Here is a 27774-nt window from a genome sequence, read left to right as displayed (position 1 = left end):
TATTTTTAACATTCCATTCTCTAGGCAATTAGAATTGATGCTCTTAACATGACATAAGATTCAAGTTGAAATTCAATCGGAGTCCATAAATTGAATTAATCAACGATGATAATAAAGTAGTTTAGGTCCTTTTCAACTCGGTTCTATTTTTTTTCCCTGTCCAAGTGGGTGGATCTTATATGTAAATTAAAAGTTTAAAACAATCATAGTCATATATAGAAGCAATATTTAATGATGGAGGTCATCTTCCATCACTGGAGTTTTTTTTTTTTAAATGTAAAAAAAAAATTAAAAACAGTTGAATATCAATGATTAAAATCAGAATATATCTCTAAATTAACCTTTTATTAAACATTTACAAAAGCATTTACAAATTATCATTGCTATTTTGACTAAATCCATCACTAATTACATATGAAAAAAATAACCGTCGCTAAAATCCATCGACAATTTAAAAGATTTTAGTAGTGATCAAAATTATTTTTATATGAATAATGCTAGGAAACTAAGATGGTTCTAGCAAAAAATCAGTCAAATACCTCTGGGTGAATCTAAAACTTCTATGTAGATGATACTTATACTAGGTATTAGGATGTTTCTTTTCTTTGTAAATTGGATAGTTCTAAATCTATTTTCTGATTTATCATATTTTAGACATTTGGAGAGGGAGGGAGGGTGAAGAGACGGAAGCTAATTGAATCATTTTTTGTGATTTACGTTGCAATAATACTGAAAGTATCTCTTCCTAATTTGAATGTGGTGAAACATTTAATAACCAATATTTTAAATTATAAATAAATAAAACTAATTACTATATTTATAATTAATTAAAGTGTTCTATTTTTGACTGATTTGGAGTTGGTTCTATATACTTTTCTTTTTTATATTAAGGTGCATGATATGGTGCCTATATATATTTGCCTAACTTACTAAAATGAGATAAAATTTAATATTTAAATTAAAAAATATAAAGAGAAAATGACAAATTAGTCCCTGACCTTTTAACCCGCGGACATTTTCATCCCTGACCATTGGAAAATACATTTAAATCCCTGACGTCTTTGAAAATCAGACGGATCAATCCCTCCGTCCATAACTCACCGCCAGACCCGTCGGAAAAGGCTGGCCTGGTTCCCCCTCTGCTTACTTGGCTCAACGGCGTTCCCACGTGGCACGTTAGTGGGATGGAACTTTTGAAAACGGGACACATAAGTCCCTCTCACTCAAAACGATGTCGTTTTGAGTGATGCCCTAATCCTAAAATTTGTTTAGGTCGTTCCTCTAGGAACTCAACTTGCTCCGCCGGCTGCGTCAAGTACTCCTCCATGCTCTCCTCCCCGTCCTCCTCATGTCCAGAAGAACTAACCATTTTTACACCCCTTCCCTCCTGGAACATCTTCGAAGCTCACCATGGATCGAGAACCTGATCAATTAACATGAACAATTGAACATGGCTCGTTTAAACAATTCAATTAATTGGATAATAAGATTGAACCAATCAAATCTTTGGTGAGTGCGTTTTTTTTGATGAATATAAAAATATAATATTTTGAAAATTCTTGTTGTAGTGGATTAAATAGCTAGCTAGCTAACTTAGATTAATGATTCGATGTGACAAACTTTGATCACATCATCAGAACCATTACAGAACAACAAGCAATAACAAGTACAAGGAAAAAAAAGAAAAAAAGGGGTCAACGACGGAAAGAAAATTACAGACCGAGAAAAGGAAGTGATGAAGATAGGAAGAGGGACGGAGGAGGAAGCGGCTGGAAAGATTGGTTCTGATGAAGAAGAACAGTGTTACTGTTGTTGGTGTTGTAGAAGGCAGAGCTGAAGAGCCTCCCACCCGCCATGGGTGATGATGTGTGTTAAGGGATAAAAGAAAAAGGAATGGAAGATAGAGATAATATATTTCTCAAGGAGCCATGGAGATGAGAACTGAAGCAAAGGATCTAAGACTTATGGCGGAAGAAGCTTATGATTATGATCTCTGTTATGTGTGAGGTGTGATGATGCCCATTAACGCTTCTTTTTGAAGTTGATGATGCCCCTTCATAGTCATTGTTGAAATCTGAACAACTTTTCTTCTCACCACCAGCCACCACCATGAAGGAACGACCCAAATGAATTTTAGGATTAGGGCAGCACTCAAAACGACGTCGTTTTGAGTGAAAGGGACTTATGTGTCCCGTTTTCAAAAGATCCATCCCACTAGCGTGTCACGTGGGAACGCCGTTGAGCCAGGTAAGCAGAGGGGGAGCCAAGTCAACCTTTTTTGACGGATCTGACGGAGGGTTATGGACGGAGGGATTGATCCGTCTGATTTTCAAAGACGTCAGAGATTTAAATATATTTTTCAATGGTCAAGAACAAAAATGTCCGCGGGTTAAAAGGTCAGGGACTAATTTGTCCTTTTCTCAAATATAAAAGTAAACAATTTTTTAATATTTAAAACTTACCATAAAAAGTAGCTTCGGCAATTTCGGTACCAAAGTTACAGGCACCATAGAATTAGCCTTATATTAATAGCAAACTCAAATCCTTAAAAAATTGGAGTCTAACTCTTACCAAGTATATATCCCAACCTTACCTTCTTGACTTCTTCACTTGTTGAGCTAGAAGGTAAATTAAGTACAAGATCCAAAATATTTAATATTTGCCGATCTTGAACACAATCCGTGGCGCATAGAAGAATAAATTCGAAAATAAATTTTCTCAAATTTTTTTGATTGTTTAATAAAATATAATCTCTCATTTTATATTATTTAAGTAGGACCAAAAAATATATATAAAAAATATTGAATAATAAAAAATTATACTTTATTAAATTAATTAAAAAAATTAGAAAATTCCAAATTTGAGCAATTGGCGAATAAAATAAAGGCCTAAAGGGTATATTGAAGATAAGAAGTGTGGGCCATTATGTACACTCACTTGGGAGTTTTAAGAGGACAAAGTATTAACAAGATTCCCCCCTTTTTCCCCTTTAGTTTATGGTTCTTTGTTATATTTGATTCCACAAAGCATATTTAAGGGGTAAAATTACTTGCTAAATCACATCAATAGGAGGGAAATGATTTTCAAGAATGGACGTGTAATAGTTTAAATTATAACAAAGCAAACCCTTCAATGTTTTTTAATCTTTAATTTTAAGGGTTTTTTTTTTTTAATAGAGAAAGAATATATTAGGGTTTTGTGCAATGGATATCTTTCAAAATTTGATTCAATAAGAACATGATAATATAGCAATCTCATAAGAGCACGCGTATAAAGTTGTGATATATGGTGGACCTAAATAAATAATAATAATAATAGTGGCAGTAAGGCCAAGTAGCAATAATAAAAAACATAGTCATGAGTTGATCTTTGCTTTAATTTGTCTTTTATATTTTAGTTTAATTTATATTTGTTTTCTTTAAAAACGGTCAGTTTATTTTAAGTGTGAGATTATAATAATAGTGTAAAAACGTGGATTCAAAGTCAGTTATTCAGAGAAAACAATACGTTTGTTTATTCTTTCTTTCAAAAAGTTAATAATTTTTTTATTCCTATTCTGGAATGCATTATGTATATAACTATATATAAAAAAAATCACTCAGATAAAGACGTTTAAAATATTTTTTTTAAATTACTGTTTTTTATTAATTAAAATTTAATATATATAATTAATTAAATCATGTTATTTTTGTCAAAATTAGGCTAGACAAATTAATTTAACAAAAAAAATAGTGAATCAAATTTTGAACTGGTCTAAATTAATATTATTTTTTTATAAAAAATTACTACAATATTTTTATTATAGAGAATGATTAAAATACTCTTATTATATATATATATATATTAATTTTAAAATTATAAATCCTAATCCTATGATAGAAAAATAAAGGATTAAAATTTAGAATTTTCAAAATTAATATATATAATAGAAGTATTTTAGTTATTTTCTATAAAAAAATAATATTAATTTAGACCAATCAAGATTTAATTCACTATTTTTCAGTCAAATCAATTTGTCTAGTATAATTTTGACAAAAATAATACGATTTAATCGATTATATGTGTTAAATTTTAATTATTAAAAAATATCTTTATAAAAAAACATTCAGCGTCTTTATCTGAATAGCTCCTAAAAAAATCTATTATATAGAGCTAGATGTTTCTAAAATTTTATAGGATTAATCAAATTTGTATTATAGCAAATCTACTATGTTTGGCATTAACGTAAAAACAATTATTAAGAAAATGGTTGAAACATAATTATCACGGATTGTTTATTACTAATACACTTTACCTACTTTCATGTGTTATCTACCAATCTTTTTGTGATAAGTAAAAGACGAAATTATTAAGAAAGATTTCATGTAGCTAGGAATGTGCACTCTCCAATAATGTTAGTTAGTAACTTTCCATGGACTACATCATAATTACTTGAGTGGATTAGGATAAGACGTTTTGCACGTAATTATTTATATTAGAGAAGATGTGCTAACATATACATGATATTTTTTAGATAAGTTCAATGGATTATGAAAGGAGAATAAGTGCTAAAAGCAAAATAGTGTATGATATCACATAATAAAATAAATATGCAAGTTTATCATAAGATTATTAACTAGAATTACAATAAAAATGTTCAAGTGCATGTTGATGTTAGCTGAAGTGTAAGACACTACTTGCTAGTTCCTACGTCATAGTATATATAAGGTTCTCTCTCTCTTCTAAGATCTAACTCAACTCAACTAAACCCAATTCAACCGTGTGGGTCATTATCTCAGATTACAACACCCCACCTTTTCATCAATTCAATCACAACCTTTTGTACAGGATTTTTTTTCTAAATAAATAAATTAAATGTTTTATTTATTTAAATATGTAATTTATATAGTATTTATTAATTTATATCGTATTATTTATTTCGTTTAAAGTATAAATGAGATAAGTCAATTTTGTTTAAACTATATTCAGATACAAACGAGATATATGTGAAAATTTAAATTAGACTGTTCGAGTCCAAAGCGAGATGACGAACTAAAGAAGTAGAAACAGAAAATTCAATTTCGTCAAGTACAAAACCAGGCCGGGTGAGTGAACAACCTTCAAGACATTCCGATGCTAAAATCAGTAGTATATGAAGTAAAAAGTGAGTTTTTTGTGTGTTTATCTCATGGTTGCCTCTCTCTTTTAGTCTTTGCTTTTTTGGACTGCTGTTTTGCGGGCATTAAGTGTTTATTATGGCGTATTATTTGCCGAAATTCAGCGATTATGGAATATAGTGGCGTATCTATTGTGGTATTCAGTCGTTATTATGTGAGATCGGCTATAGCCTTAATCACTTGGTCAGTTATGTTCTTTTTGTCCAAAACAGGAGATATATATCTCATTTGCGGTGAAAATAAAATACATGTATATTATACAATAAACGAAATATGAGGGAGTGGTTGAATAATAATAATCTAAAAATTATTACTAAACACGGTTAAGGTATTTTAATTCATTCATAGATTGCATGTTTCTGACCTTCTAGTGATAGTAAAACTTGGCGAAACTTATTCATGTTAGATACATTCTTTTTCTTTAATCACAAAAGGCCAATTTAGAGGTAGATAAAGTGTGGTGCATTCATATAATTGTTATTATATACACTCAAAATTTTAAATTTTATCAATGGTTAGGGGTCAAATGACAAAGCAATTTCCTAGTCAGCTTTCAAATGAAGATTAAGACTTAAATAAAACAAGAGTTACACACTTACATCACACATGTTTTTACACAAAACAATATACATTTAATTATTAAAACACATAATCTTGCATACAAGATTATGACATCTTTAGTCACTAAAATTGGCATCATGATTAAAGCAATCCTTTTAGCACTTGTGTTACTACAAAATACTCCTTAACTAGAAGGGTCCATAACCATAAGGGCTGTAACAATAGATAAGAAAAATAAAACTGAAAAATAATTAAGGGAAATTGACATGAATCTGCTCATGATTGTGACACATGAGTCACAGAAATGTAAAGCTGCATTAATGTATGTATTTGACCAAAGTTACACCATTATTAAGAAGGGGTATTTTCGTCATAACAGTGAAACAAATTTGCCAGATGAGCATGATATCTATGGAGCAAATGGTTGATATGTAGTTTCTATAAAAATGGATGGGCAATTTCCCATACATTATTTTTATATTGCCACTGCTAAATTCCTAAGCCTTTTTTTCTTCATTGTAATTGGAAATAGTCTTCTTTCTCTCTCTTGAGCCTATGCTTTGAGATTCTACTCCACTCTGGTTTTCCAACCTTGGAATTTCTTCAAAGCAAGGTAAGAAACAAACAAACAAACTGGTTTAATGTTCAACAACTAAAACAGTTTGTTTCCCTCTTTGTATGCTTCATTTAGAGTATGTTAAGTTCATTATTCTTGCTTGTGGATTTTCTAAGTTCTACTTTTTTGGCATTTACTGAAATGTCAGTGTCTGTGTTCTTGTATTTAGCTTTTTTCTTCACCAGTTCATGCAATGAGGTGTTTGGATTTGAGTTTTAACATGCATTTTGTATTGAATCTATTATTTACTGGTCAAATTTTCCAATGATATTGCATTTGAGTACTGTTATAGGAGAGGTTTATATGATTACCTTTGTTATTCCCATTTCTTTTCTATTTGTCTCTTATCTTTGCTTAATTCTGGAAATAACTTCTTTTTAATTTTCTTTTTCTGGCCAAGGAAAACCAATCATTTGCACAATTGGTTTAATTTTTGCAGTTTCTTTGAAACTTTCACAGATTGATTCCATTTAATTCTTTATCTGTTATTAAGAAAGAGAAGGAAAAAACTTAGGAAAAGACAAGTGATTGACTTGGTAAGAGAGTCAAGTTGCTGGTAATACACGGTAGTTGAAGAACAAAATTGACTAATCTTTTCCAAAAGGATGAATATTTCAATTTCAGCTGTGGATTTTCTGTCTCTTTCTATGCATTGATGTTGAATGAAATTCGAAAGATAGCACTGATGCTGTGAATTGTTCTGCTTGTTCAATGCAGACAACAGATTATGTAAATTATGTGGTTTACCTCCTCTTGGAAGACTTATCCTTAATCAATTCCAGGACTAAATACAATTGATTCTGCGAAAGGAAATTCGAGGATTTTCGATTACTTTCGAAGTATAACCTTCTAGAAGTGGCAAACTGAAGCTAGTCTGTTATCAATTCTGGAATGCAGGCATCAGAGCATCATAGAAGTTCAAGTATGTACTATCAACCAATGCAGCAGGTTGAGGCATACTGCATGCCACAATATCAAGCTCTGAATCATCATCAGTATTACAATGATGGAGGCCATGGTATTGGAAGCAGATTCTCTAATCAAAGTTCTTCTGAAATTTACTGCACATTGGAGTCATCATCTGCAACCGGCAGTTTTAATGTTTACAATTCTCCTTCAACTGTTAGTTTCTCACCAAATGGTAGCCCGGTTTCTCTTCAAGATTCTCAATCTCAGTCATATCCACCTGACAATAACTATGGATCTCCTATGAGTGGTTCGTGCATAACTGACGATTTAAGTACCTTCAAGCACAAGCTGAGAGAGTTGGAGAGTGTGATGTTTGGTCCTGATTGTGATAATCTTGATAGTTATGACAGTTCATTCAAGGATGCAACTGATTTCATGTCATCCGAGATGGACAGCTGGAGACAAACAATGGTGGCAATTTCTTGCAAGAACTTAAAGCATGTACTCGTCGTGTGTGCCAAAGCGATTGCAGAGAATGATCTGCTAATGGCACAATGGTTGATGGATGAACTGAGGCAGATGGTGTCTGTATCTGGCGAACCGATTCAAAGGTTGGGAGCATACATGTTGGAAGGCCTAGTTGCACGGTTGTCTTCTTCCGGGAGTTCAATCTACAGAGCCTTGAGATGCAAGGAACCAGAAAGTGCTGAGCTCCTCTCCTATATGCACATACTCTATGAGGTTTGCCCCTACTTCAAATTCGGATACATGTCTGCGAATGGAGCAATCGCAGAAGCTATGAAGGATGAAGACAGAGTTCACATAATTGATTTTCAAATTTCTCAAGGGAGCCAGTGGATCACTTTGATTCAAGCTTTTGCAGCTAGGCCTGGAGGACCACCACACATCCGAATTACAGGTATTGATGATTCAACATCGGCTTATGCGCGCGGTGGTGGGCTGCACATTGTGGGAAAGAGGTTGTCCAAGCTTGCAGAGCATTTTAAAGTGCCATTTGAATTTCATGCTGCAGCTATATCTGGTTGTGATGTTCAGCTGCATAATCTTGGTGTTCGACCGGGCGAGGCATTAGCTGTGAATTTTGCATTCATGCTACATCACATGCCAGATGAAAGTGTGAGCACCCTGAATCATAGGGATAGGCTCTTGAGGCTGGTCAAGAGCCTATCCCCGAAAGTGGTGACATTGGTGGAGCAAGAATCCAACACCAACACAGCTGCATTCTTTCCACGTTTCCTCGAAACTATGGACTACTACACAGCCATGTTCGAGTCGATAGACGTGACTCTTCCGAGGGAACATAAAGAGAGGATCAATGTGGAGCAGCATTGCTTGGCAAGGGATTTGGTTAACATCATAGCATGTGAAGGGGTTGAGAGAGTGGAAAGACATGAAGTGCTTGGGAAATGGAGGTCAAGGTTTGCAATGGCTGGTTTCAGTCCTTACCCTTTGAGTTCATTGGTGAATGGTACCATCAAGAAACTGCTTGATAACTACAGTGATAGATATAGGCTTGAAGAGAGAGATGGAGCATTGTATCTTGGTTGGATGAATAGAGATTTGGTTGCCTCTTGTGCATGGAAATGAGAACTGGGAATTGTGTGTTGGGAGAGGACAAAGCAGAACCTCCTTGTTCTTGTTCTTGTTCTTATTCTGTTCTTATTCTAGTTCCATTAGGTTGTAGAAGCTAAATGGGAAAAGGGTATACTTGAATCCAATCTGAATCTGCACTTTCTTTGTTCAAGAATTTTAACAAGAAATGTTGCTATAGCATTTTCTTATCAGCAATATTGATCTTCCTTTTCATAATCTTTTCTATTCTCCTTATCTCCCATCACAACAATGATTTACTTGAAATCTGATTAACTTTTTATGTTCCTGTTGTTCATAAGATAGAATTACAATTGGTGTGCGTACTTAAGGGGTTGTACTGATGTTACTTCCAGTGATGGAACAAGTTGACTAGCTGGAACTTGACTTATTTCGGTTGACTTTGACAAAAGAATACTAGTGACAGAATTCGGAAGATGCATACATGACACTGTTAAAAAGCTTAGCATGAATGTTGTTCCAATTAAAAACAAATTTACTTTGTGAGAAAAAAGATTAAGTTAATATATTAATCACAAAGGGTTATTAAATTAGTCGCTGCATAAAATATATATACTGGAGTATAAATACACGTTATAAATATATCAAACAAAATATGTGGATATACTAAAATACGTAGTGATTAATTTGATAACTGATTTTTAGTGTGCGTATGATAATTTTTTTATAAACAATTCTATACCACTTCCAATGATCATTTATTTTCCTCTGTTAATATGAACAATGTGGTTTGTCATGTACTTGAACAATACATAAGAGAAGTAGCACAGAATCATTGTTTTATCCAAAGGCCACAATTCTGCAAGTCATTGTACAAACCACTACTTTCATTAAGAAAGAAAGGGCAATAAGAAAGCACAAAACAAGAATTACTTCTGAGGAGTATATTACAAGCATAGAACGTTTTATACATGTATATGAAAATGTACAGTTTCCTTATTTTACTAACAAATAGTATACAAGTGATGATAATTGATATCTAATCCGGTAAGAATCATTATTTGCATATTTAGTCAGTCTGCAAATACCCAAATATGAAAGGAGAAGTTAGAGTAGAAATAGGAAACATATTCCCATAAATATTTGTGTGTAACCTATGTCATTGCCTACTCGCTTCAGTCACTAGCTGCAAAAATAACACTGCAAATTTAGCTCTGGACAGCTTCTGCATCAGATGCTGATTGCTTCTTGAGTTGACCTTCTTGACCAGGAGTATCATGAACAACCAGATTAGGGGATCCGTTCTTTCCTTCTGATTTAGTTTCTACATCATCTTTCGGCTGTTCGTTTGATTTTGATCGACATGGATCTTCAGAATTTGATTGGCATGTGATGTTAGCACCAACAGAATCCTGTTTGGCAACTGCATTTTCATTTTTTTGTTGTTGTTGCCCATTTAATTTACTTTCAGGACTCTTACCAGCCTCTGATTTAGTAATTGAGTTGCCATTTACTTTCTCATTTGATCTGCTTCCTCTTGTATCTGTAGAAACAGGATTTGATACAGAATTGGTTCCTGGCTTGCCATTAATGGTTGTTGTTTGAGCATTTGTAGCTGCATTATGAGTGACAGTCCTTCCAGGCGGGATTTCATGATCATGTTGTCCCTCATATGTAGTTATTACAACTTTTGAATCATGAGAGGCCCTTTCCACATGCTTTTTGACAGGGCATCCGGGACTAGAGCATCGATAATAACTTCTGGTGAAGTGGAGAAAAATGGAGAAAACATTAAAATTAAAACCTACTGGATGAATGCATGCATACTTCCGAAGTTCAAACAGAATCAAAGAGACAGAAATCAAACAAGCGTTAAAAACATTTGTGGCCAACAGGTAGTAAAGATGAAAAGTCTAACCATTATGAACATACTCAAAGGAGAAGACGAAGCAGCTAGATTAACTTGGCCATGAATCCACAAACATAGCAATTCAGAACAATAGGATTACTGGCAAAAAATTGTAATTGAACATGTTCTAGCATAAAGTGCAGGTAGAACACAATTTGAAAAGCTATTAAACGAACTACCATAACCAGATTCTGTTGCTTTCGAGAAAGGAAATAGACAGCAACTGCAATCAATTTATTGTGATGAGCTTTCACCTTTCAGGCTGGCCCATAGCTATAAACGCATTTACCATATTCAACTAAAATTCAAAATGCCTATAACAACACAGGTAAAAATGGATGTACAGTTACATCATGACATGAAAGATAACTTGTACCTGGGATTTGCATTTCCTTTAACTAGTTTCTGACCATATTTGCGCCAACGGTACCCATCATTTACAAAATCAACCTCACTTGAAGTTTGAACGACAACACGAGACGCACAAGTTGACTTGTCAGCTACACTGACTTCAATATTACTATCGTCTATCTTCCTATTACAAATCAGCAGATAAAATAAAAGGTTAGCTATCACACATATTTCAAGCCAAGCATTTTTCACAATGGTCAAATAACGTACTGCCGTTTTGAGTCAGGATAGTCATTGTTGTGAACCTCGTCATTTGCTGTGGTCAGTTGTGAATGTTCAGCTTTCATCAGATCAGCTGCAGGAACATTTGTAATCTGAAGGGAGTGTGAAAACTTCATCTGTTGAGGTACACTTGCATGCTCATTCAATGATTTGTCTTCAACTGTGATGCCATAAATATATTTATAAATAACCTTTTTTTGGAAGGACTTTAATGAACTAAAACACTAAATAAATTGAAGTCTCACCTTCTACATTGGCGACACGGGGCTTGTCTGGTCCTTCTTCAAGAACAGGAAGAACAGGACCAACAGGCTTTGTGATGCTGGATTGAGGCCTAGGATGATTATGCTGACCAATGCAAATGGAATCTGTAATCTGGCCATCGTTTGACTGCTCTAACTGTTTCTTTGCCTGGCAGTTCGGATGCGTACACTTGTAATAGCTCCTTATAAATTCATTCCCTTTAACATTTTTCTGGCCATATTTTCGCCAGTTATACCCATCTTTTGATACCCTTTCACGTATTATTGAGGGACTGTCATGACCAGATTGTGATGGATGACGTTTTTCACGGAAAGGTGTATCAGGGCTTTGCACAAGTTTTTCAACTGATGCTGCAATGTGTGTGCTTCGTTGCCGATCTGATTGCAATGCAGAAGCAGTAACATCAGAATCCTTCACTTTGTTTTGAGCCACAGCAGAAGGAATACTTGTTTCTTCCTTTTGCTTGGACGAAGGGGTTTCAGCTCCATGAATCCCTTGTGATTCTGTAATATCACTATGAGGACTTGCTCTCTGCAGTGGTATAGCATAAGGAACATTGTGATCTGCAGTTTCTTCTGAGGAAACCATGGGAACAACTGTCACTGCTTCCATGAATGTATTGAAATCTATTAGCAAATAAATATTCAATAGCCTATCGTCAAGTGCATAAATATGGGTGCACTGGTATCAGAAATAAAAAATACTATTAAACCAGCTATCATATGGAAAAGGAGGAAAAATTCTGGATACATATATCACAATATGCTAGTGGGGTTGATAAATAGTTTTTCATAAACTATTGAAACTTGGTCACTCGCCACCACACACTAGCTGCAAAATCATTGATAATAATGCTCCAAGAATCCTGTGTCAAGTTAAATTGTAATGTGTTTTTTGCTTTTTGGCAAAAAAAAGCTAAATGTTATGTTATGAGTTAAAATTATTGGAGTGACCAAATTATTGGCTGTGTGATTGAGATTCACTATTAAATAGAAACAATAATAGTCCTGTGATGGTGGGGAAATGAGATAGCTTTTTCCCCCATCAAGTGTATCAGATATGTTGAAAAACAAAGGGGTGAGTGGGGTAGAGCTGAAATTTTGTCCCTTTTTGATGAATCAACGATAATTGACATTAAACAGGAGAGGAGATAGTCCTTAAGGACAAGATTAGAAGAGAAGGCGATTATTATTTATCATTTACTATTTATATTGTTCTTATGATTATTATTATATGTGTGTTACACTAAGCAGCAAACAGAAATTCACTATAAACATCTGAAATCATTATCACTCTAAACTAGGTCAAATAGCAGAGCTGCTAGATGCTGCTGCTGCTGCATATTGTAAGCGTTAAAAGGAGTTATGAAGTCTGAATTCCAGATTTCAATAGATGAAGGTCCAAGTTTGATGTATGAATTTTGAATTATTTCAGTAAAATTTAACATTGTAAGGTGGGAATTAACTAAGGAAGATGGAAAAGAGAAAGGAAGAAAGATTCCATCTGGTTTGGTAAAAGGCAGGAAAGTGAAGACTTTAGTAATTTAGATTAGATTAGATGCGGTAATAATTAATTAATCCTGTTCTGAATAAGGAAAGAAATAGTGAAATTGAAAGGAAGATTAAGAGAGGGAGGGAGACATTACCCGGAGAGGAGAAAGCAGAGTGTGTAGAGAGTGGTGACGGGAGCTGAAAGAAACAAAGAAAGAAAGAAAGAGGAGCTGAGATGAATGGTTTGGTTTGGTTGGTTGGTTGGTTGAATTGAATGCGCAAAAATGAGAGAGAGAGAGAGAGAGAGAGTCCAATCCAAGTATCCAAGCAACTAAGAATGGTTCTCTTATTTAATTTGACCGCAAAAAACAAAGCAAATGGGGAAGAAAAGAAACCAAAAGTCCACTCTTTTTTCTCTCTATTCTCTATTCTCTATTCTCTATTCTCTCTCACAAGCCTGGCTTCTCAGACACACACGAGTGAGAGAGAGAATAGCAGAATATGCCTCTCTCCCTCCTTTCCCTGTCAGGACTTGTCCTTTCACCACTTTTAGTACTCTCTTTTATTTTTTTAGTCGGAACAGTGTTAGCTCAACTGTGTTAGTTGTGTTTTTACCTTTTTTTTTTACTTTCTCTGGGCTTGGGCTTTATTTGGGCTTGGATTGGACCTAAACTTGCATCTTTCTTTTTTTACTAACAAATCCAATCATTATTCGGCCGGCCTTCCCAACATTTGGGCTCTAAAACAAAACAACAAATCTATGACTAAATGCTTTAAAATTATGATTTAATTACTCTTTTAGTTTCTATAGTTTCGCAAAATTTTCAATTAAGTCTCTATATTTTTTTTTCCTTTTAATTGAGTCCTTACACCAAAATTTTTTTAATTGGATCCCTATATTTTTTTTATTTTATTTAGGTCCTTATACTAATTCTTTTATTTTAGTTGGGTCCCTATAAAATTAAGTCAATTATTACTAAGAAGGACTTAATTAAAAAAAAAGTATAAAGACCTAATTAAAAATTTCACGAAATTATAGAGACAACAGAGTAATTAAACCTAAAATTATATACGAAATAATTTTTTGAGTGAATACCCTTTCCGTCCTTGATAGGACAACGAGATTCTAAAAAAAACACCCAATTCGGCTCTGATTTTTTTAAGTAATTAGCTTCAGAGATTAATCAGCCCTATAAAAATAAATCTCATAAATAGAGTTAATATTTTTTTTTTGTCAAAGATCTATAATTGTCAGGACTCAGGACTATTTTACATTTTTCTCTAATTTGTTTGGATACATATAAATCTATTATAACGTGTTCGAAATCTGAAAATCCGCGTTGTGTGTTTCTACTAGTTCCTGGAGAACTCGTACAAATCAATTTTCCTAGCTCCTGATCTGGATTGAGGATTTTAATTTCACCTTTCCTTTCATCAATTTCAATTACCATTGTTCCCTCTTCTTCATCTCTTCACGCAATTAAGAAAACATGCTTCAATCACCAGGCCACTCGCCCCTCCACCTCTCTTCCCCATCCCCTTCTCCCTCTCTGCAAAACCCTAACCCTAACACTTCAACTTCGTCATCTTCTGCAGCAATCGCACCCAGACTCCCTCCCAAGAACCCCACAGTACTCGATGAAGATACGTACGTTGAAGCCCTCGAGAAGATCATCGAACGCGACTACTTTCCCGACATCTCCAAGCTCCGAGATCGCCTCGATTGGCTCGAAGCCATCAAGACCGGTGATCCAGTCCAAATCCGTGACGCGCAGCTCAAGATCATCGAGCGCCGCCGTGGTGGCTCCGACGTTCCTAAGGTAACCGGTTCTGAATTTAGATCCACTGTCACCCCTGGCTCCACTTTCATGAGAAATTTCACACCTTTTGATGAATTCGATGTTAAAACACCCAAGACGCAACGTTTTGATGTTGGTGATGAAGAGAATAATAAGAGCGATGGTGGTGGTGGTGGTGGGGTTGATACTTCTTTGGGGCTTGATCAGTTTTTGTGGAGGTATACGAGTGAGGATAATCACAGCTTCTCGAAGATTCTGGAGAAGGTGAATAGGAAGAGGAAAGAGAGGGTTGGGTATTTGACGGAAGGTGAGAACAAAGATGATGTGAAAGGTATCGAGGATGCTAAGAGAGAGAGGATAACTGACGGGTATGGAACATCTTATCAGCCTCCTAGTACATTGGAGGGATGGAACTATACGGCGAAGAATCTGTTGATGTATCATCCTGCTGATAAGGGTGAGGTTCCATTGACTGAAGAGGAAAGAGCTGTTAGAATTAAGGGCATGACGAAGGAGATAAGTCGTGCAAATACTAGGTTCCATGGTAAAACATTGGATTCTAGGCCGAGAGATGATGGAACTGTTGAGGTGTTGTATACGCCTGTTGCAGGTGCTACTCCTGCCCCAATGTCTCTTAGGGAAGGGGACAAGTTAAAGAAGTATGATCTGGAAGATTTGAGGAAGACTCCGAACCCGTTCTATATGGAATCTGCAAAGAAGGCTGAGAATGGCTATAGCTTTGTTAAGACTCCTTCTCCTGCGCCGGGTGTTGATGAATCCCCGTTTATCACTTGGGGAGAGATAGAAGGGACACCGTTGAGGTTGGACCCAGAGGAAACACCAATTGATATTGGTGGTAGTGCAGATGGACCACATTATAAGATTCCTTCAGCGCCTGCTAGAGATGCAAAAGCGCATTCCCTTTCTAGGGAGGCTGCAAGGAAGATTAGGGAGAGGTCGAAGATGTTTCAAAAACCGCCATTGGCTTCGCCTGTTAGAGGTGGAAGTGCTAGTCCAAGCATGCGGACGCTTTCTCCCGCCGCTCAGAAGTTTGTAAGGAATGCAATTGCAAAGTCCTCTACCTCGGTTGATGAATCGCTTCGCGCAAGTTACCGTGGTTCTAGTCCTGCCTTGGCTACTCCTAGAAGCGTTAGTAGAAGTGTGTCAAGGTTTGGTAGGGATGGGAGTACTGTTTCTAGGTCTCCATCCGTTAGAGAGGGTTCTAATCCTCCTTGGTAATATGTTGTAACATAGTTTGTTATAATTTGAAGATAAAGAGCAATATGAGAATGACAGATTTTGCATTATAAAGATTTTGTGTCTTCTTCATTGATTAATTGATACTGGTTATCTGATGTCTATCTGGGAAATCCTAGTTAATCCTTGTATATATACTGTAGAAGGCATTGTATATTGTGATAACTGTGAAGTACTATGTCTGCCTTATGCCTTCTGTGTTACTGTAGTTTTTGCTCGTATTGAAAGTTCATGTTTGTGTGTGTGCTTAAAATAAGTAGGTAGTTTCTGGCTTAAGATGCGCTTATACAGTAATATATAGCTAAAACCCTAAAATTACAAAAACACATTTTATAAGCCCTACTGGCCCTACAAACCGCCCTTAAAAACTACTGGCGAGTGGTGACCTGCGTTCTACACTTCTACTTCTGCGTTCTGCTCCTCCTCCCTAACGAAATCGGTGGCTGTACTCGGTGGATGACGCGGTGGCTGCTCCTCCTCCCTGACACGGTGGACAATGCGGTGGTTGCTCCTCCTCCCTGATGTGGTGGATGAAATCGGTGGTGGCTGCTCCTCCTCCCTGATGCAGTGCTCCTCCTTGACGCGGTGGACGAAATCGGTGGCTTTTCCTCCTCCCTGACGCGGAATCAGAGGTGAGTTTCTTCTTTTTCTGTCCCTCTCTTAGAGTTTCTGCTTTGCTTGTTTCTTCTCTCCCTCTGATTTCAAAAAGGGATTTTTCAAAATGGTTGAACTGTTAACTTGTTTCTTCAATTGTAATTGCAAGCTTCAGTATTTTCCCCTGTAATATAGATTAACTAACGTTATGTTTAATATTGCTTAATTTCAATTAATTGAGCATACGTTATAGCAAAGATAGATAAATTCTAATGAAATCCAAAACTAGGAGTGCAAATTAAATGGAATCATGTGAAAAAGTTTGCTCCGAGATATAAGTTTACTAATGATGTGCAGTTAGTTGCCAATCGACTTTGGAATGGTGCCACCAACATTGTTATTTAATATAGAAATATGTTGTAAGGAATGAGCTTGATCACACATCTCTTCAGGAAGTTGACCACCAAAGAAGTTGTTCCCAAGGTTTATTAGTCTTAAAGTGGAGATGTTGAAAAGAGATTGTGGAAGTGAACCTGTCACAAAGCTTCTTGTCTTTTACCATTTTGTTGTTCCATTTCTTTTGGTGCTGGTAATGTATGTAATGTGTGCAATAGAAGATCTGAAACTGAAAACCGTGTCTTTAATGCTACTCCAAGGAACCCCTGAACCTGGCAGTTGTGGTTGTAAATTGGAACTTTCTTTTCTTTCCTGTTCTTACACTCTTATCTCTTCTCACATTTAATAATTTTGAAGACAAACTTAATGCATGGACATAACACTGTTTATTGTTATTATTATTGTTATTATTATTTTTTCCGCACTTTTTGTACTTATTCTGATCTCTCTAAATCCTACAACAGCATTCAAATTTTAAGGATTTTTTGAGAGTTAAAATTTTTTATCTCTTTGATTTGTGCATTTTCAATCAAGTTGGGTGTTGTTTATTTGCTGCATCTTTTATGCATTCTGTGTTACTGTAGTTTTTTGTTCATATTGAAAGTTCATGTTCGTGTGTGTGCTTAAAATAAGTAGGTAGTTTCTGGCTTAAGATGCGTATATACAGTAATATATAGCTAAAATCCCACATGTAGTTTTTTTTCAGTTATTCTAATATTCTATATTAATTTTTAATAGTTGATTCATTGATGTTATTTCTGTTAATTTTATTGTTGTTTGATTTATGAATCTGATTAGAATATGACAGAGGTTGAACTTGAAATATTTTTGTTGTTAATTTTATTGTTGAATTGGTTTATGAATTGGGCTTGCTGACTATGAATATGCGGTGATTTTGTTGAGTGTTGAATTGGTTTATGAATTATTCTGCTGATTATGAATGATTTTGTTGATTGTTGAATTGGTTTATGAATTGATTTTCCTGATTATGAACATGAAGTGGTCTTGCACCTGTAGAATTTTCGGATTCTTTTTTTATTAAATTTCTTCTGCCTTCTTTACTGAATTAATTTTTGAATTAATCCCTACTCTCTAATTTAGCAGCAATGAGCGCAGCTGGTTCTGCTTGCAACAAGACCCAATTGACTTCAGTTCAGTTCAGTTCCGTTTTCTTGTTTCTACTCATTGCTTCAAAAGAACAAGTTCAACGTCAAAGATGAGAAATGATCATCTATCCTGTTGCTGTTACTGTTACACCATTTATGAATCGTTTCTCGAATTTCTCAATCCTTTCCTTCTGGAACTCCAATATAAGAGAAGCTGTGAATGGAGGCCATGCACAAAAAGCCCTACTTCTTTTCCGCCAAATGAAGCAAACTGGAGTTACACCCAACGGTTCTACCTTTCCCTTTGTTGCAAAAGCCTGTGCCAGAATTTCCTGTCTCTGGAACTCCCAAATAATCCATGCCCATGTTGCCAAATCCTGCTTTCAGTGCAATGTTTTTGTGCAAACCGCAATGGTTGATATGTACATGAAATGTGGTCATTTGGAAGATGCACACCATGTGTTTGTTGGAATGCCCACTAGGGATATTGCTTCTTGGAATGCAATGCTTGCAGGTTTTTCTCACAGGAGTTTTGTTGACAGGTTTTTCTGTCTACTGCGTGAGATGAGGTATAGTGGGATTCATCCTGATTCAGTCACTGTCTTGTTCTTGATTCAGTCTGTTTTGGAATTGAAAAACCCAAATGTTGTGAAGGCAGTGCATTGTTTTGCGATTCGAATTGGAGTTCATATCGATGTTTCTGTGGCTAACACTTTGATTGCTGTGTATGCTAAATGTGGTGACTTGTGCTCAGCAGAGATAGTATTTGATGAAATTGGCAGTGATATTAGGTCTGTCATCTCATGGAATTCTATGATTGCAGCATATGCAAATTTTGAAAAGTATGACAAGGCTGTTTATTGTTACACAGGGATGCTTGGTTGTGGGCTTTTGCCTGATATTAGTACAATCCTCAATTTGCTTTCAGCATGTGTGCAACCCAAAGCACTATTTCAAGGTCTGATAATTCATTCTCATGCAATTCAGTTAGGTTGTGATGCTGATTTGTGTGTGCTGAATACTCTTATTTCTATGTATTCTAAGTGTGGGGATGTTCATTCTGCAAGATTATTGTTTGATGGCATGTCTATCAGAACTTGTGTTTCATGGACTGGAATGATTAGTGGGTATGCGGAGAAAGGATATATGGATGAGGCATTAACCTTGTTTAATACAATGGAAGCAACAGGTGAAAATCCAGATTTAGTTACTGTGCTTGCTTTGATTTCAGGTTGTGGTCAAACAGGATCTCTTGAACTTGGAAAATGGATTGATAATTACTCTATTAACAAAGGGTTGAAAGAAAATATTGTAGTTTGTAATGCACTAATTGACATGTATGCAAAGTGTGGAAGTCTTAGCAATGCTAAGGAGCTTTTCTATTCTATGGCTAACAAAACTATCGTCACCTGGACAACTCTGATTACTGCTTGTGCTTTGAGTGGAGATGTTAAGGATGCTTTGGACCTGTTTCTTGTGATGGTGCAGATGGGAATGAAACCAAACCACATAACATTTCTTGCTGTTCTCCAAGATTGTGCTCATGGAGGTTTACTTGAAAGAGGATTGGAGTGCTTCAACATGATGACACAAAAGTATGGTATAAGACCTGGTATAGACCATTATTCATGTATGGTTGATCTCCTTGGTCGTAAGGGACAACTGAGAGAAGCTTTAGGAATTATTGAATGTATGCCGGTTGAACCTGATGCTGGCATACGGAGTGCATTGCTGTCTGCATGCAAACTACATGCTAAGATGGAGATGGGCAAATACGTCTCGGAGCGGCTATTTCAATTGGAACCCAATGTGGCAGTTCCTTACGTGGAGTTGGCTAACATATATGCATCAGCTGGGATGTGGGATGGAGTTGCAGCTATAAGAAGAAAGATGAAATATCTTCAAGTGAGAAAATGTCCTGGACAGAGCATTATCCAAGTGAGTGGCAAAACTCATATCTTTACAGTTGAAGATAGACATCACCCTGAAGCCTTGTATATATATGACATACTAGATGGCTTGACTTCTCATTCTAGACAAGCCCAACTAACAAATTCATGTCTTAAAATAAGTAGGTAGTTTCTGGCTTAAGATGCGTGTATACAGTTAGGCTGCGATTGTTTCTGAGAACAGGACAGGACAAGACACTGATGAACATTGTATTCTGTTTAGTGATAAATTAGAAGAAATTATGAAAATCTAATTTATTTTCATTTTTTTTCATTCAAAAAATTTGAGATGAAAAATATAATAATAAAAAAATATAATTATGAAAAATTAATTAAAAAATGAAAAATAAGTTGTGTTCCTTGTTAGTGTCTATATGTCTTTCCTGTCAGGATGGACACAAAATACACTAATTCAGTGTCTCTGAACACACTGTCTCTGTCCATGTCTTTTCTGTCAAACATGATTTTGTGTCTTTGTATCCATGTCTCAATATCCTGTAAATAAACGCAACCTAATTATATAGCTAAAATCCCACAAGAAAATGGTGAATGGGTGTTCATAGGTGTTCTTGATGTCTATTTTCATGATCATGGAATGGATTTTCCACGTTATCACGTAGACATTAGTGATCAATGCGCAACAACACTAGTGCATCATTGAAAAAGCTGGTGAGAAAATTAATTTAACTCTTATCAGATGTATTTTTACTCCAAAATTGGTAATAATCGGACCACAAACATCACCACTCAAGCACCATAGTTTCTGAATAGAGCTCCTCTATTCACCCAAAAATAGTCATGAACCACTTTTTTACTACTACTAAATGGTATTATTTGGAAGTTTCCTGAATATATGAGGGGTTGATGGATGCAAAGGTGGAAGATTCAGGGTCAAAATTAGGCATTAGAGCACGGGTGTTACCTGAAAACTTTTTGTGTTATATGATGAGTGTAATAATATTTATATTCAATAATGCATCATCCCCCATTCTTCTCGTGAAGTTCAGAATCAGATACACTGCTTCTCATTACATAATTTGATTCATACATTTCGATCCCGCATCAATTATCAAACAGAGGAAACAACACGAAAAAGGGACAGTGACACATGAAAAATCTGCCACGTCACGCAACTCACTCTCCCTCTACCTCTCAACTCTCCACTTCTCTACCAACAAATCAGCGGTAAATAAATGAATCTACGAAACGAAACACAAAAAAAAAAAAGAAAGAAAAAAACAGAAAACAAAAAAAGAAAACTAAAGTAACTAATTAGCGCGTCAGTGAAACGACGTCGTTTAGTGAGCTGGCCCGAGATTTGGGAGCACTATAAGAAGCGCAGTCATCGTCTCGATTCATTTGCTGATTTTGCATGCTATGCTCTCATCTTTCCTTCTTACTTGTCTCTCAGCTTTGTAAGGCAGGGTTTTCGATTCTCAACTTGAAGTTTCAAAAAAACTCTTAATTTAGCAACCATTCTGCTTTCCCTAGCTGGTAATTAAAGCTCTTGTTTTTGCACTTTTCATTCGAATTCCAATTGAAATGATTCACATACTTTCGTGCATGATTGAATACTTCATTTTGATTTTCCTTCGACATTTCCTTTATTTTGATTGAATACTTCTCTTGTTATTGCTTCAGAATTATAATTGCTTATATTGACTCAGCTACATTCGATTGCGTTCGAGATCAGAATTGATTCTCTCCTATTGTTAGCTCAGTATTAAATTGATTTTCTACGGATTCTTAGGTTTCATGACCAGAACAGAGAAAATAAAAGGGCAAAAAAAGTATTCTTTTTATTCCATTTGCAATTTCAATTTTTTCTTTCTTTAAAAAAAAAAAAACTAACTTCATTAACAATTATTGTTTATTGCATTGTGTAGCAAACTTTTGGCTATTGAAAATGCCTGCTAGTGCTGGGAACTCAAACACCTATGATAGAGAAGGGGAACCGTTTGTTGAAGTTGATCCAACTGGCCGGTTCGGCCGTTACGAAGATCTGCTTGGTTATGGCGCCGTGAAGAAGGTTTATAGGGCCTTTGATCAAGAAGAAGGCATTGAGGTTGCTTGGAATCAAGTTCGACTGCGGAATTTCAGTGATGATCTTGTTTTGATAAACAGGCTTCACTCTGAGGTTGAGTTGCTTAGAAACTTGAGCAACAAGTATATCATTGTTTGTTATAGTGTTTGGAAAGACAATGATCGCCAGAACATCAATTTCATCACTGAGGTTTGCACTTCTGGCAATTTGAGGGAATACCGGAAGAAGCACCGCCATGTTTCCATTAAGGCGTTGAAGAAGTGGTCGAAACAAGTCCTTGAAGGGCTGGAGTATCTTCATACTCATGATCCCTGCATTATACACAGAGATCTCAATTGTAGCAACATCTTTGTCAATGGGAACATTGGACAGGTAAACAGCACACTTGCTAGTTTGAATTGTGGTAAACTCCCCCTACTTTTTAACATTGGCATATTTATTGTGATGAAGTTGATGAAGAGAAGAGGAGAGGCCAAATAAAAGCATTACCAATCATCTTTTGTTTCTAGATAGAGCATTAATAACTTAGATTTATCACAATCTGCTAGCAATGCTTGTTTTAGACTTTTTAGCTCATTATGATTAGATAATTGTTGTAACTTTAGAATGCTTTAATTATGCTCCTAAATGATATGACATGATTAGTCATCATCTCTGAATAGACAAGTAGGAAATGGATTCTCTCATTTTTTTTGTAAAGCGTGATCTCTTATCATATACTCTTTAAGTGGGACCAAGAGAAAACATGTAAGAGAAGATGTTGAATGATGAGAGATTATACTTTACAAAAAAATTTGACAGAAAAAAATTGAGAGGATCCATTTCTGACAACTAGACCTTACCATTAAAAATCACCATGATTTTTATAAAGAAATTCTTGTTACAACCTTTTGAAACATAACAAATAACAATGTTATTATTATTATTATTTATTTTCATATTTAGTTGGTTTTATGTGCCTGGTTATTGTGCCAAACTAAATTCTAAAACAATTTTGCTCTTGTGGCTTTCTATAGGTGAAAATTGGTGATCTAGGATTGGCGGCGATAGTGGGGCGGAGCCATGCAGCGCATTCAATTTTAGGGACACCAGAGTATATGGCACCGGAGCTGTATGAGGAAGATTACACTGAGATGGTGGACATATACTCTTTTGGGTTGTGTGTGCTTGAGATGGTTACAATGGAGATACCCTATTGTGAATGTGACAGTGTAGCCAAGATTTACAAAAAGGTTACAATGGGAATTAAGCCTCAATCCTTGAACAAAGTCACAGACCCAGAGATGAAGGCATTCATTGAAAAGTGCATAGCACAGCCAAGGGCAAGGCCTTCAGCCACTGATCTCCTTAAGGACCCTTTCTTTTCTGAACTCAACAATGATGAAGAATAATATACCTATTAACTTTTTTTTATTGTTTTTCTCTTTTCCTTCAACTCTTTGCTTCCAAGTGTAATTGCACCTAAGACTAATTGTTATAGCACATGCATTTTCCAATCCAGTTTCACTATACCATTGATGTACTTGTGACTTCAATAGTAGAACGAGACTGAACTAGAGAGTAGAGACAATAATGTTGAAATGAAACTCAACATGATATCCCTTACCCTTCTAATCAAGAAGCATCCCATGCTTACATGGAATTTTTCTACAATTTATTGTTATTATATTTAATTCATTTTTCATTGTATTTATACACAAGTGTTAATATGTAATTACATATTAGATATATTAATCATGCTAAGTGTATATCAAAATCAGCCACTAAAATTAGTCATTAATATAAAATATATATTGAAATACAATTGCACATTAAAAGTGAATTAAAAAGCATATATATTTATACACAAATATATTGGTGGGCTGATTTTAGTGTACAAATAGCATTTTGGTAAATATATTAATAGTGATCTTTTGCCTAAAATATAAATGAACAAATAGACATGCGTTTGCATTCTTGCTAAAACATCTTGCTTTATATGTTTCTAATCGATTGATGATTGGCTAAATATAATTTTTGTCTAATTATGTTTATATTTCATGGTATATCCAAAACAAAAAAAGCGTTTATATTCATTGTATATCCAAACAAAAAAGAGGAGCTCTCATATGGTCTGAACCAAAACAAATGTTTGATTTGTTCGAAATTATGAAATGCAAATTTAAAAAGTTATCCTGTAAATTTAAGCTGTTTTATCATGTTATTAATCATAAAAATTCGTCATACATATTTACAAATTTTGGGAGGAATAAACAAAAATGTTCTCATTTAAGTATTGACAACAATAATTTTAAAATATCAACACAACAAAAATTATTCCAAAAATTAAAACGTGACAAAAAAAATATCAAAATGAGTTGTACATGTAACTCATGTTATGAAATTTTGCTAATTGTTTAAGAGCTTGTCAGCTTGTTGTGATAAACATCATCAACTTATATAATTGAGTTTTCAAGAGTGTATACAATGAAAAATCTTAGATTAGAAAAACCTTTAATTTTTATCTTATGAGATAAGAAAATACTCAACTTATAATATAAACAAGAAAAAAAAATATGAAAACAAAAGCTTTTAATAAGTAGTTTTTTTTTTCCAAAATGTTTGGAGGCCAAAGATAGTCATAATTTATTTTTTTTTTCCTTTTGTTTGTAACTTTGTATTCATTATCGTTAGAATAAATTCATAATATTAAATATAATAAATATGTAATTATGATTTTTTTTTCTAGTATGTCTGTAAGTTTGTTTTTCATATGCGAGAGAAACTTCTTATTTTCAAATAGTTCAACATATTAAACAAGCTTGTATTGATACCTCCTTTTGAGATCAGAAATAATAGAATATCTCTACTTCTGAGATCTTGTTCAGAGATGCAATAACTCAGCTGTGGAGCCAAAGTAAGTTGGAAATTTCGTGTTAAGGTCTTAATTGTCGAAAATGTTTGTAGTGGGCTTTCTATTAGTGGTCGAATTATGTTTATACATATATTATATTTGGAATTGAGTTAAAATTGTTTAATTATTTAAACATTTACCTTTTAATCCCACGGGAACTTTGTTGAATACTTTAATGTAGAATTTGTTCGAAAAATCGGTGGGTCATGGTTTTTTTTTGGTGACTCGGTGGGTCATGGTTTAAAAGAAAAGAAAGTAATAATGGTAATATTTTTATTCTTGTTCCTTATACTTCGTTACTTGCTAAATGGTAATACTTATTGTTCATACCCTGGTCCAATGATGAGACCCAGGTCCCAACAAAAGGCCCAATCCAGGAGGATTGAGCCCCGCCTTGAACCGACCTCTTCCCTATAAAGTCGGTTCCTATCACGACCAATTCTAAAGAAGTCGGGGACGAATCACTCATTCAAATGAGTAACTGCCCCTAAAATCTCTCTACCCACTTCTAGGAGCCATATCTCAACTTCCCTAAGATAAAGGGACGGTTATCCACCTTAAAAGGTGGAACTACTTCAGCGGTGGTTATTGAATCACCATTATAAATATCCTGACACTCTTCAGGTATCTCTAAGTTCCAATGCATTCTAAAACCTGCTTAATCCTTTGCTGACTTAGGCATCGGAGTGTCTTTGTAGGTACCACTCCCCTTCTCTCTCACATACAAGTCGAAAGGAGACTCTCAGACGTAAACCAAGTCGAAAACCTCTTTCTCTAACGTTTGGACCTCACAAACAAGCCTAACCACCATTCGGTTCTAGATAAGCTCCGAAACACTTATCTAAGGCAAAGAGTCAACAATGGACACCCTAATATTATGCTCTAATATGTGTATATAGAATTATAGATATGCATATGTGTATATATATGTTTATCCCTTTATTAGTCGTTGCTTGAATGCTAAGAATAGAAATTAAAGCTATATAATATATGTAGCATCTATTTCATAGCTCACCAACTTTTTTATGTATGACTTAATTATAATAAAAAAAACAAAGCCATTAGAGGATTAGAAAAAAGAAAAGCGTAAGATATATATGTACATGCATGATATATGTGTGTTCTAGTTTCATAATTGTCTCTATATATAGACAAATGCAAATATACTGATTAAATTAAAGGTGATATATGATACATAATATAATATAAATATAATACAGATAAAAATTGTGTTTATTTAAACATATTTTGATATTTTTTCATTTATCCAACAACCAAATATAACTCAAAAGAAGAAGGAAAAAAAGTTGAAAATTTTATTGAAAAAAAATTGTTCATCTAATATTGTTGAATTGAAAAAGAGATGAAATTTTCTAATTTTTTATTTATTGAAAAATAAAGAAAATAAAAAATATAATTTTTTCTTTGTATTTATTTTTGTAAGACATTTGGTTTTTTATCGAACTTTTTAGTTTGGTAAGTCAATAACTAATTAATCACGCATCGGAGTTTTATTTAAGATTTGTGGGTGATCAATGTATTGATATATGCATAATACAAAATTTAAATTCTCAATATTTACTTAAATAGATTAGTAAGTTAACTATTACACTAATCTATCTTTTTTTTAAGACACTTAGCAAGGAAAGCGGAAAAGTAAATATTGGGATTGATAGTTGGTGCTGGTTGAAAGCAAGCACAACCCAATAACCAAAGCAACCCCCCCAAATTTGAGTAGCCGTGCCGTCTTGGGCGTTACCATTTGCTAAAAAAAAAAAAAAAGATGCCACAAAACTTCACATGCACTTCATGTTTCCTCTCTTTACCCTATTTTAATCCCCTATCATTTCCTCCTATTGTTTATTTATTACCATGCAATGCATTCCCTATTTCCCAATACACATTTCCTCTTTTTATTTTATTCTATGAAAAATCTAGATCAAATCAAGCGTAACGTCTACTGTAAACTGCTTCTTCGGTCTCTTCATTTTCCCCAAATGCCTCATCAACCATGCATTATGCATTTCACATTCACAAATTCAAATTTCAAGATTTGAGCCATAGCTCCAATTTATATCAGTTAAATATTTCAATGCAAGTAATCTGGTTAGTGGAACGATTAGCTCACTAGTCTTTTTAATAAAGTGTTGAAAGTTCGATAATAAACTTTTAAATAGAACTCTTATTTATTGTAAATTAAATACTAATATAAGAGTATTAATATTTTAGGAGTGAATACCGCACTCGACCTTTAACAATTATTTCGAAAGGACAATAAGACTTTTGACAAAAAAAACATACCAAATCTGACTCTTAATCTTTGTCTTTTGGAATTGATTAATTCCTGTGCAAAAAAAATAACAATATTAACTTTTTTTTGACACGGAACTAATCAATTCCATAAAAATAAAGCTCAAACTGTTTAGGATTTTTTCTCATATTTTAATTATTATTATTCTCGCATAAAGATATTTTAAGTAGACACCGATTATACATATTTTGAAAACAAGTATTAAATATTAAATATGATTCAAATTACATACAAATTTTCTTGTTCTTAAACGTTAGAAATAGTATTATCATGTGCATCATAGAAATTAGAAAATGTGAAGAAATGGGATTTTTA

At 34.5% G+C, this 27774-nt stretch overlaps 5 protein-coding genes across 10 annotated transcripts; 4 read left to right on the top strand and 1 right to left on the bottom strand.

Moving 5' to 3' along the window:
- The first annotated feature begins 5939 nt into the window (after positions 1 to 5939).
- Positions 5940 to 9072, top strand: LOC112701725 (scarecrow-like transcription factor PAT1). 2 transcript variants are annotated; one of them, XM_025752464.3, is made up of 2 exons: positions 5940 to 6330; positions 7051 to 9072. In XM_025752464.3, exon 2 carries the CDS (start codon positions 7225 to 7227, stop codon positions 8848 to 8850), a length of 1626 nt encoding a protein of 541 aa, XP_025608249.1. In that variant the 5' UTR covers positions 5940 to 6330; positions 7051 to 7224; the 3' UTR covers positions 8851 to 9072. The 2 variants fall into 2 exon arrangements, with proteins under 2 accessions (XP_025608249.1, XP_025608250.1); XM_025752465.3 differs by having other exon boundaries at positions 6174 to 6330; positions 7116 to 9072.
- Positions 9073 to 9683: 611 nt separating this feature from the next.
- Positions 9684 to 13691, bottom strand: LOC112701724 (WRKY transcription factor 1). Of its 2 annotated transcripts, none has more exons than XM_025752463.3 (5): positions 13266 to 13691; positions 11602 to 12222; positions 11345 to 11516; positions 11100 to 11258; positions 9684 to 10575 (listed from the first exon to the last, which is right to left on the bottom strand). In XM_025752463.3, exons 2-5 carry the CDS (start codon positions 12206 to 12208, stop codon positions 10023 to 10025), a joined length of 1491 nt encoding a protein of 496 aa, XP_025608248.1. In that variant the 5' UTR covers positions 12209 to 12222; positions 13266 to 13691; the 3' UTR covers positions 9684 to 10022. The 2 variants fall into 2 exon arrangements, with proteins under 2 accessions (XP_025608248.1, XP_025608247.1); XM_025752462.3 differs by having other exon boundaries at positions 11602 to 12246; positions 13266 to 13644.
- A 909-nt stretch (positions 13692 to 14600) lies between these two features.
- Positions 14601 to 16220, top strand: LOC112701721 (uncharacterized). The gene has a single exon (XM_025752454.3). The coding sequence runs from the start codon at positions 14601 to 14603 to the stop codon at positions 16146 to 16148; it is 1548 nt and encodes a 515-aa protein (XP_025608239.1). The 3' UTR covers positions 16149 to 16220.
- Positions 16221 to 16418: 198 nt separating this feature from the next.
- LOC112701723 (pentatricopeptide repeat-containing protein At4g19191, mitochondrial-like) lies at positions 16419 to 20460 on the top strand. The gene is made up of 2 exons (XM_072199857.1): positions 16419 to 16798; positions 18261 to 20460. Exon 2 carries the CDS (start codon positions 18380 to 18382, stop codon positions 20339 to 20341), a length of 1962 nt encoding a protein of 653 aa, XP_072055958.1. The 5' UTR covers positions 16419 to 16798; positions 18261 to 18379; the 3' UTR covers positions 20342 to 20460.
- A 744-nt stretch (positions 20461 to 21204) lies between these two features.
- On the top strand, positions 21205 to 23908 carry LOC112701722 (probable serine/threonine-protein kinase WNK11). Of its 4 annotated transcripts, none has more exons than XM_025752456.3 (4): positions 21416 to 21705; positions 21853 to 22001; positions 22098 to 22627; positions 23272 to 23908. In XM_025752456.3, the coding sequence occupies exons 3-4, from the start codon at positions 22118 to 22120 to the stop codon at positions 23644 to 23646; spliced, it is 885 nt and encodes a 294-aa protein (XP_025608241.1). In that variant the 5' UTR covers positions 21416 to 21705; positions 21853 to 22001; positions 22098 to 22117; the 3' UTR covers positions 23647 to 23908. The 4 variants fall into 4 exon arrangements, with proteins under 4 accessions (XP_025608242.1, XP_025608241.1, XP_072055959.1 ...); XM_072199858.1 differs by having other exon boundaries at positions 21572 to 21705; positions 21879 to 22001; XM_025752459.3 differs by having other exon boundaries at positions 21573 to 21705; positions 21962 to 22001.
- Positions 23909 to 27774: the final 3866 nt, after the last annotated feature.

This window comes from Arachis hypogaea, chromosome 7 (genome assembly GCF_003086295.3).
Source record: "Arachis hypogaea cultivar Tifrunner chromosome 7, arahy.Tifrunner.gnm2.J5K5, whole genome shotgun sequence".
NCBI classification, from domain to species: Eukaryota; Viridiplantae; Streptophyta; class Magnoliopsida; order Fabales; family Fabaceae; genus Arachis; species Arachis hypogaea.
Note: the sequence above shows the minus strand (reverse complement) of the source record. Positions and strands in the feature narration are given on the sequence as shown.

What these genes read in the sequence shown, in the direction of transcription:
- LOC112701725 (XM_025752464.3), top strand. Translation starts at nt 7,225, where the DNA reads ATGCAGGCATCAGAGCATCATAGAAGTTCAAGTATGTACTATCAACCA.
- LOC112701724 (XM_025752462.3), bottom strand. Translation starts at nt 12,232, where the DNA reads ATGGAAGCAGTGACAGTTGTTCCCATGGTTTCCTCAGAAGAAACTGCA. An exon ending in CCGTGTCGCCAATGTAGAAG is followed by an intron (nt 11,517 to 11,601) that starts GTGAGACTTCAA and finishes ATGGCATCACAG; the next exon opens with TTGAAGACAAATCATTGAAT. An exon ending in TATCCTGACTCAAAACGGCA is followed by an intron (nt 11,259 to 11,344) that starts GTACGTTATTTG and finishes GATTTGTAATAG; the next exon opens with GAAGATAGACGATAGTAATA.
- LOC112701721 (XM_025752454.3), top strand. Translation starts at nt 14,601, where the DNA reads ATGCTTCAATCACCAGGCCACTCGCCCCTCCACCTCTCTTCCCCATCC.
- LOC112701723 (XM_072199857.1), top strand. Translation starts at nt 18,380, where the DNA reads ATGATCATCTATCCTGTTGCTGTTACTGTTACACCATTTATGAATCGT.
- LOC112701722 (XM_025752457.3), top strand. Translation starts at nt 22,118, where the DNA reads ATGCCTGCTAGTGCTGGGAACTCAAACACCTATGATAGAGAAGGGGAA. An exon ending in TCAATGGGAACATTGGACAG is followed by an intron (nt 22,628 to 23,271) that starts GTAAACAGCACA and finishes GGCTTTCTATAG; the next exon opens with GTGAAAATTGGTGATCTAGG.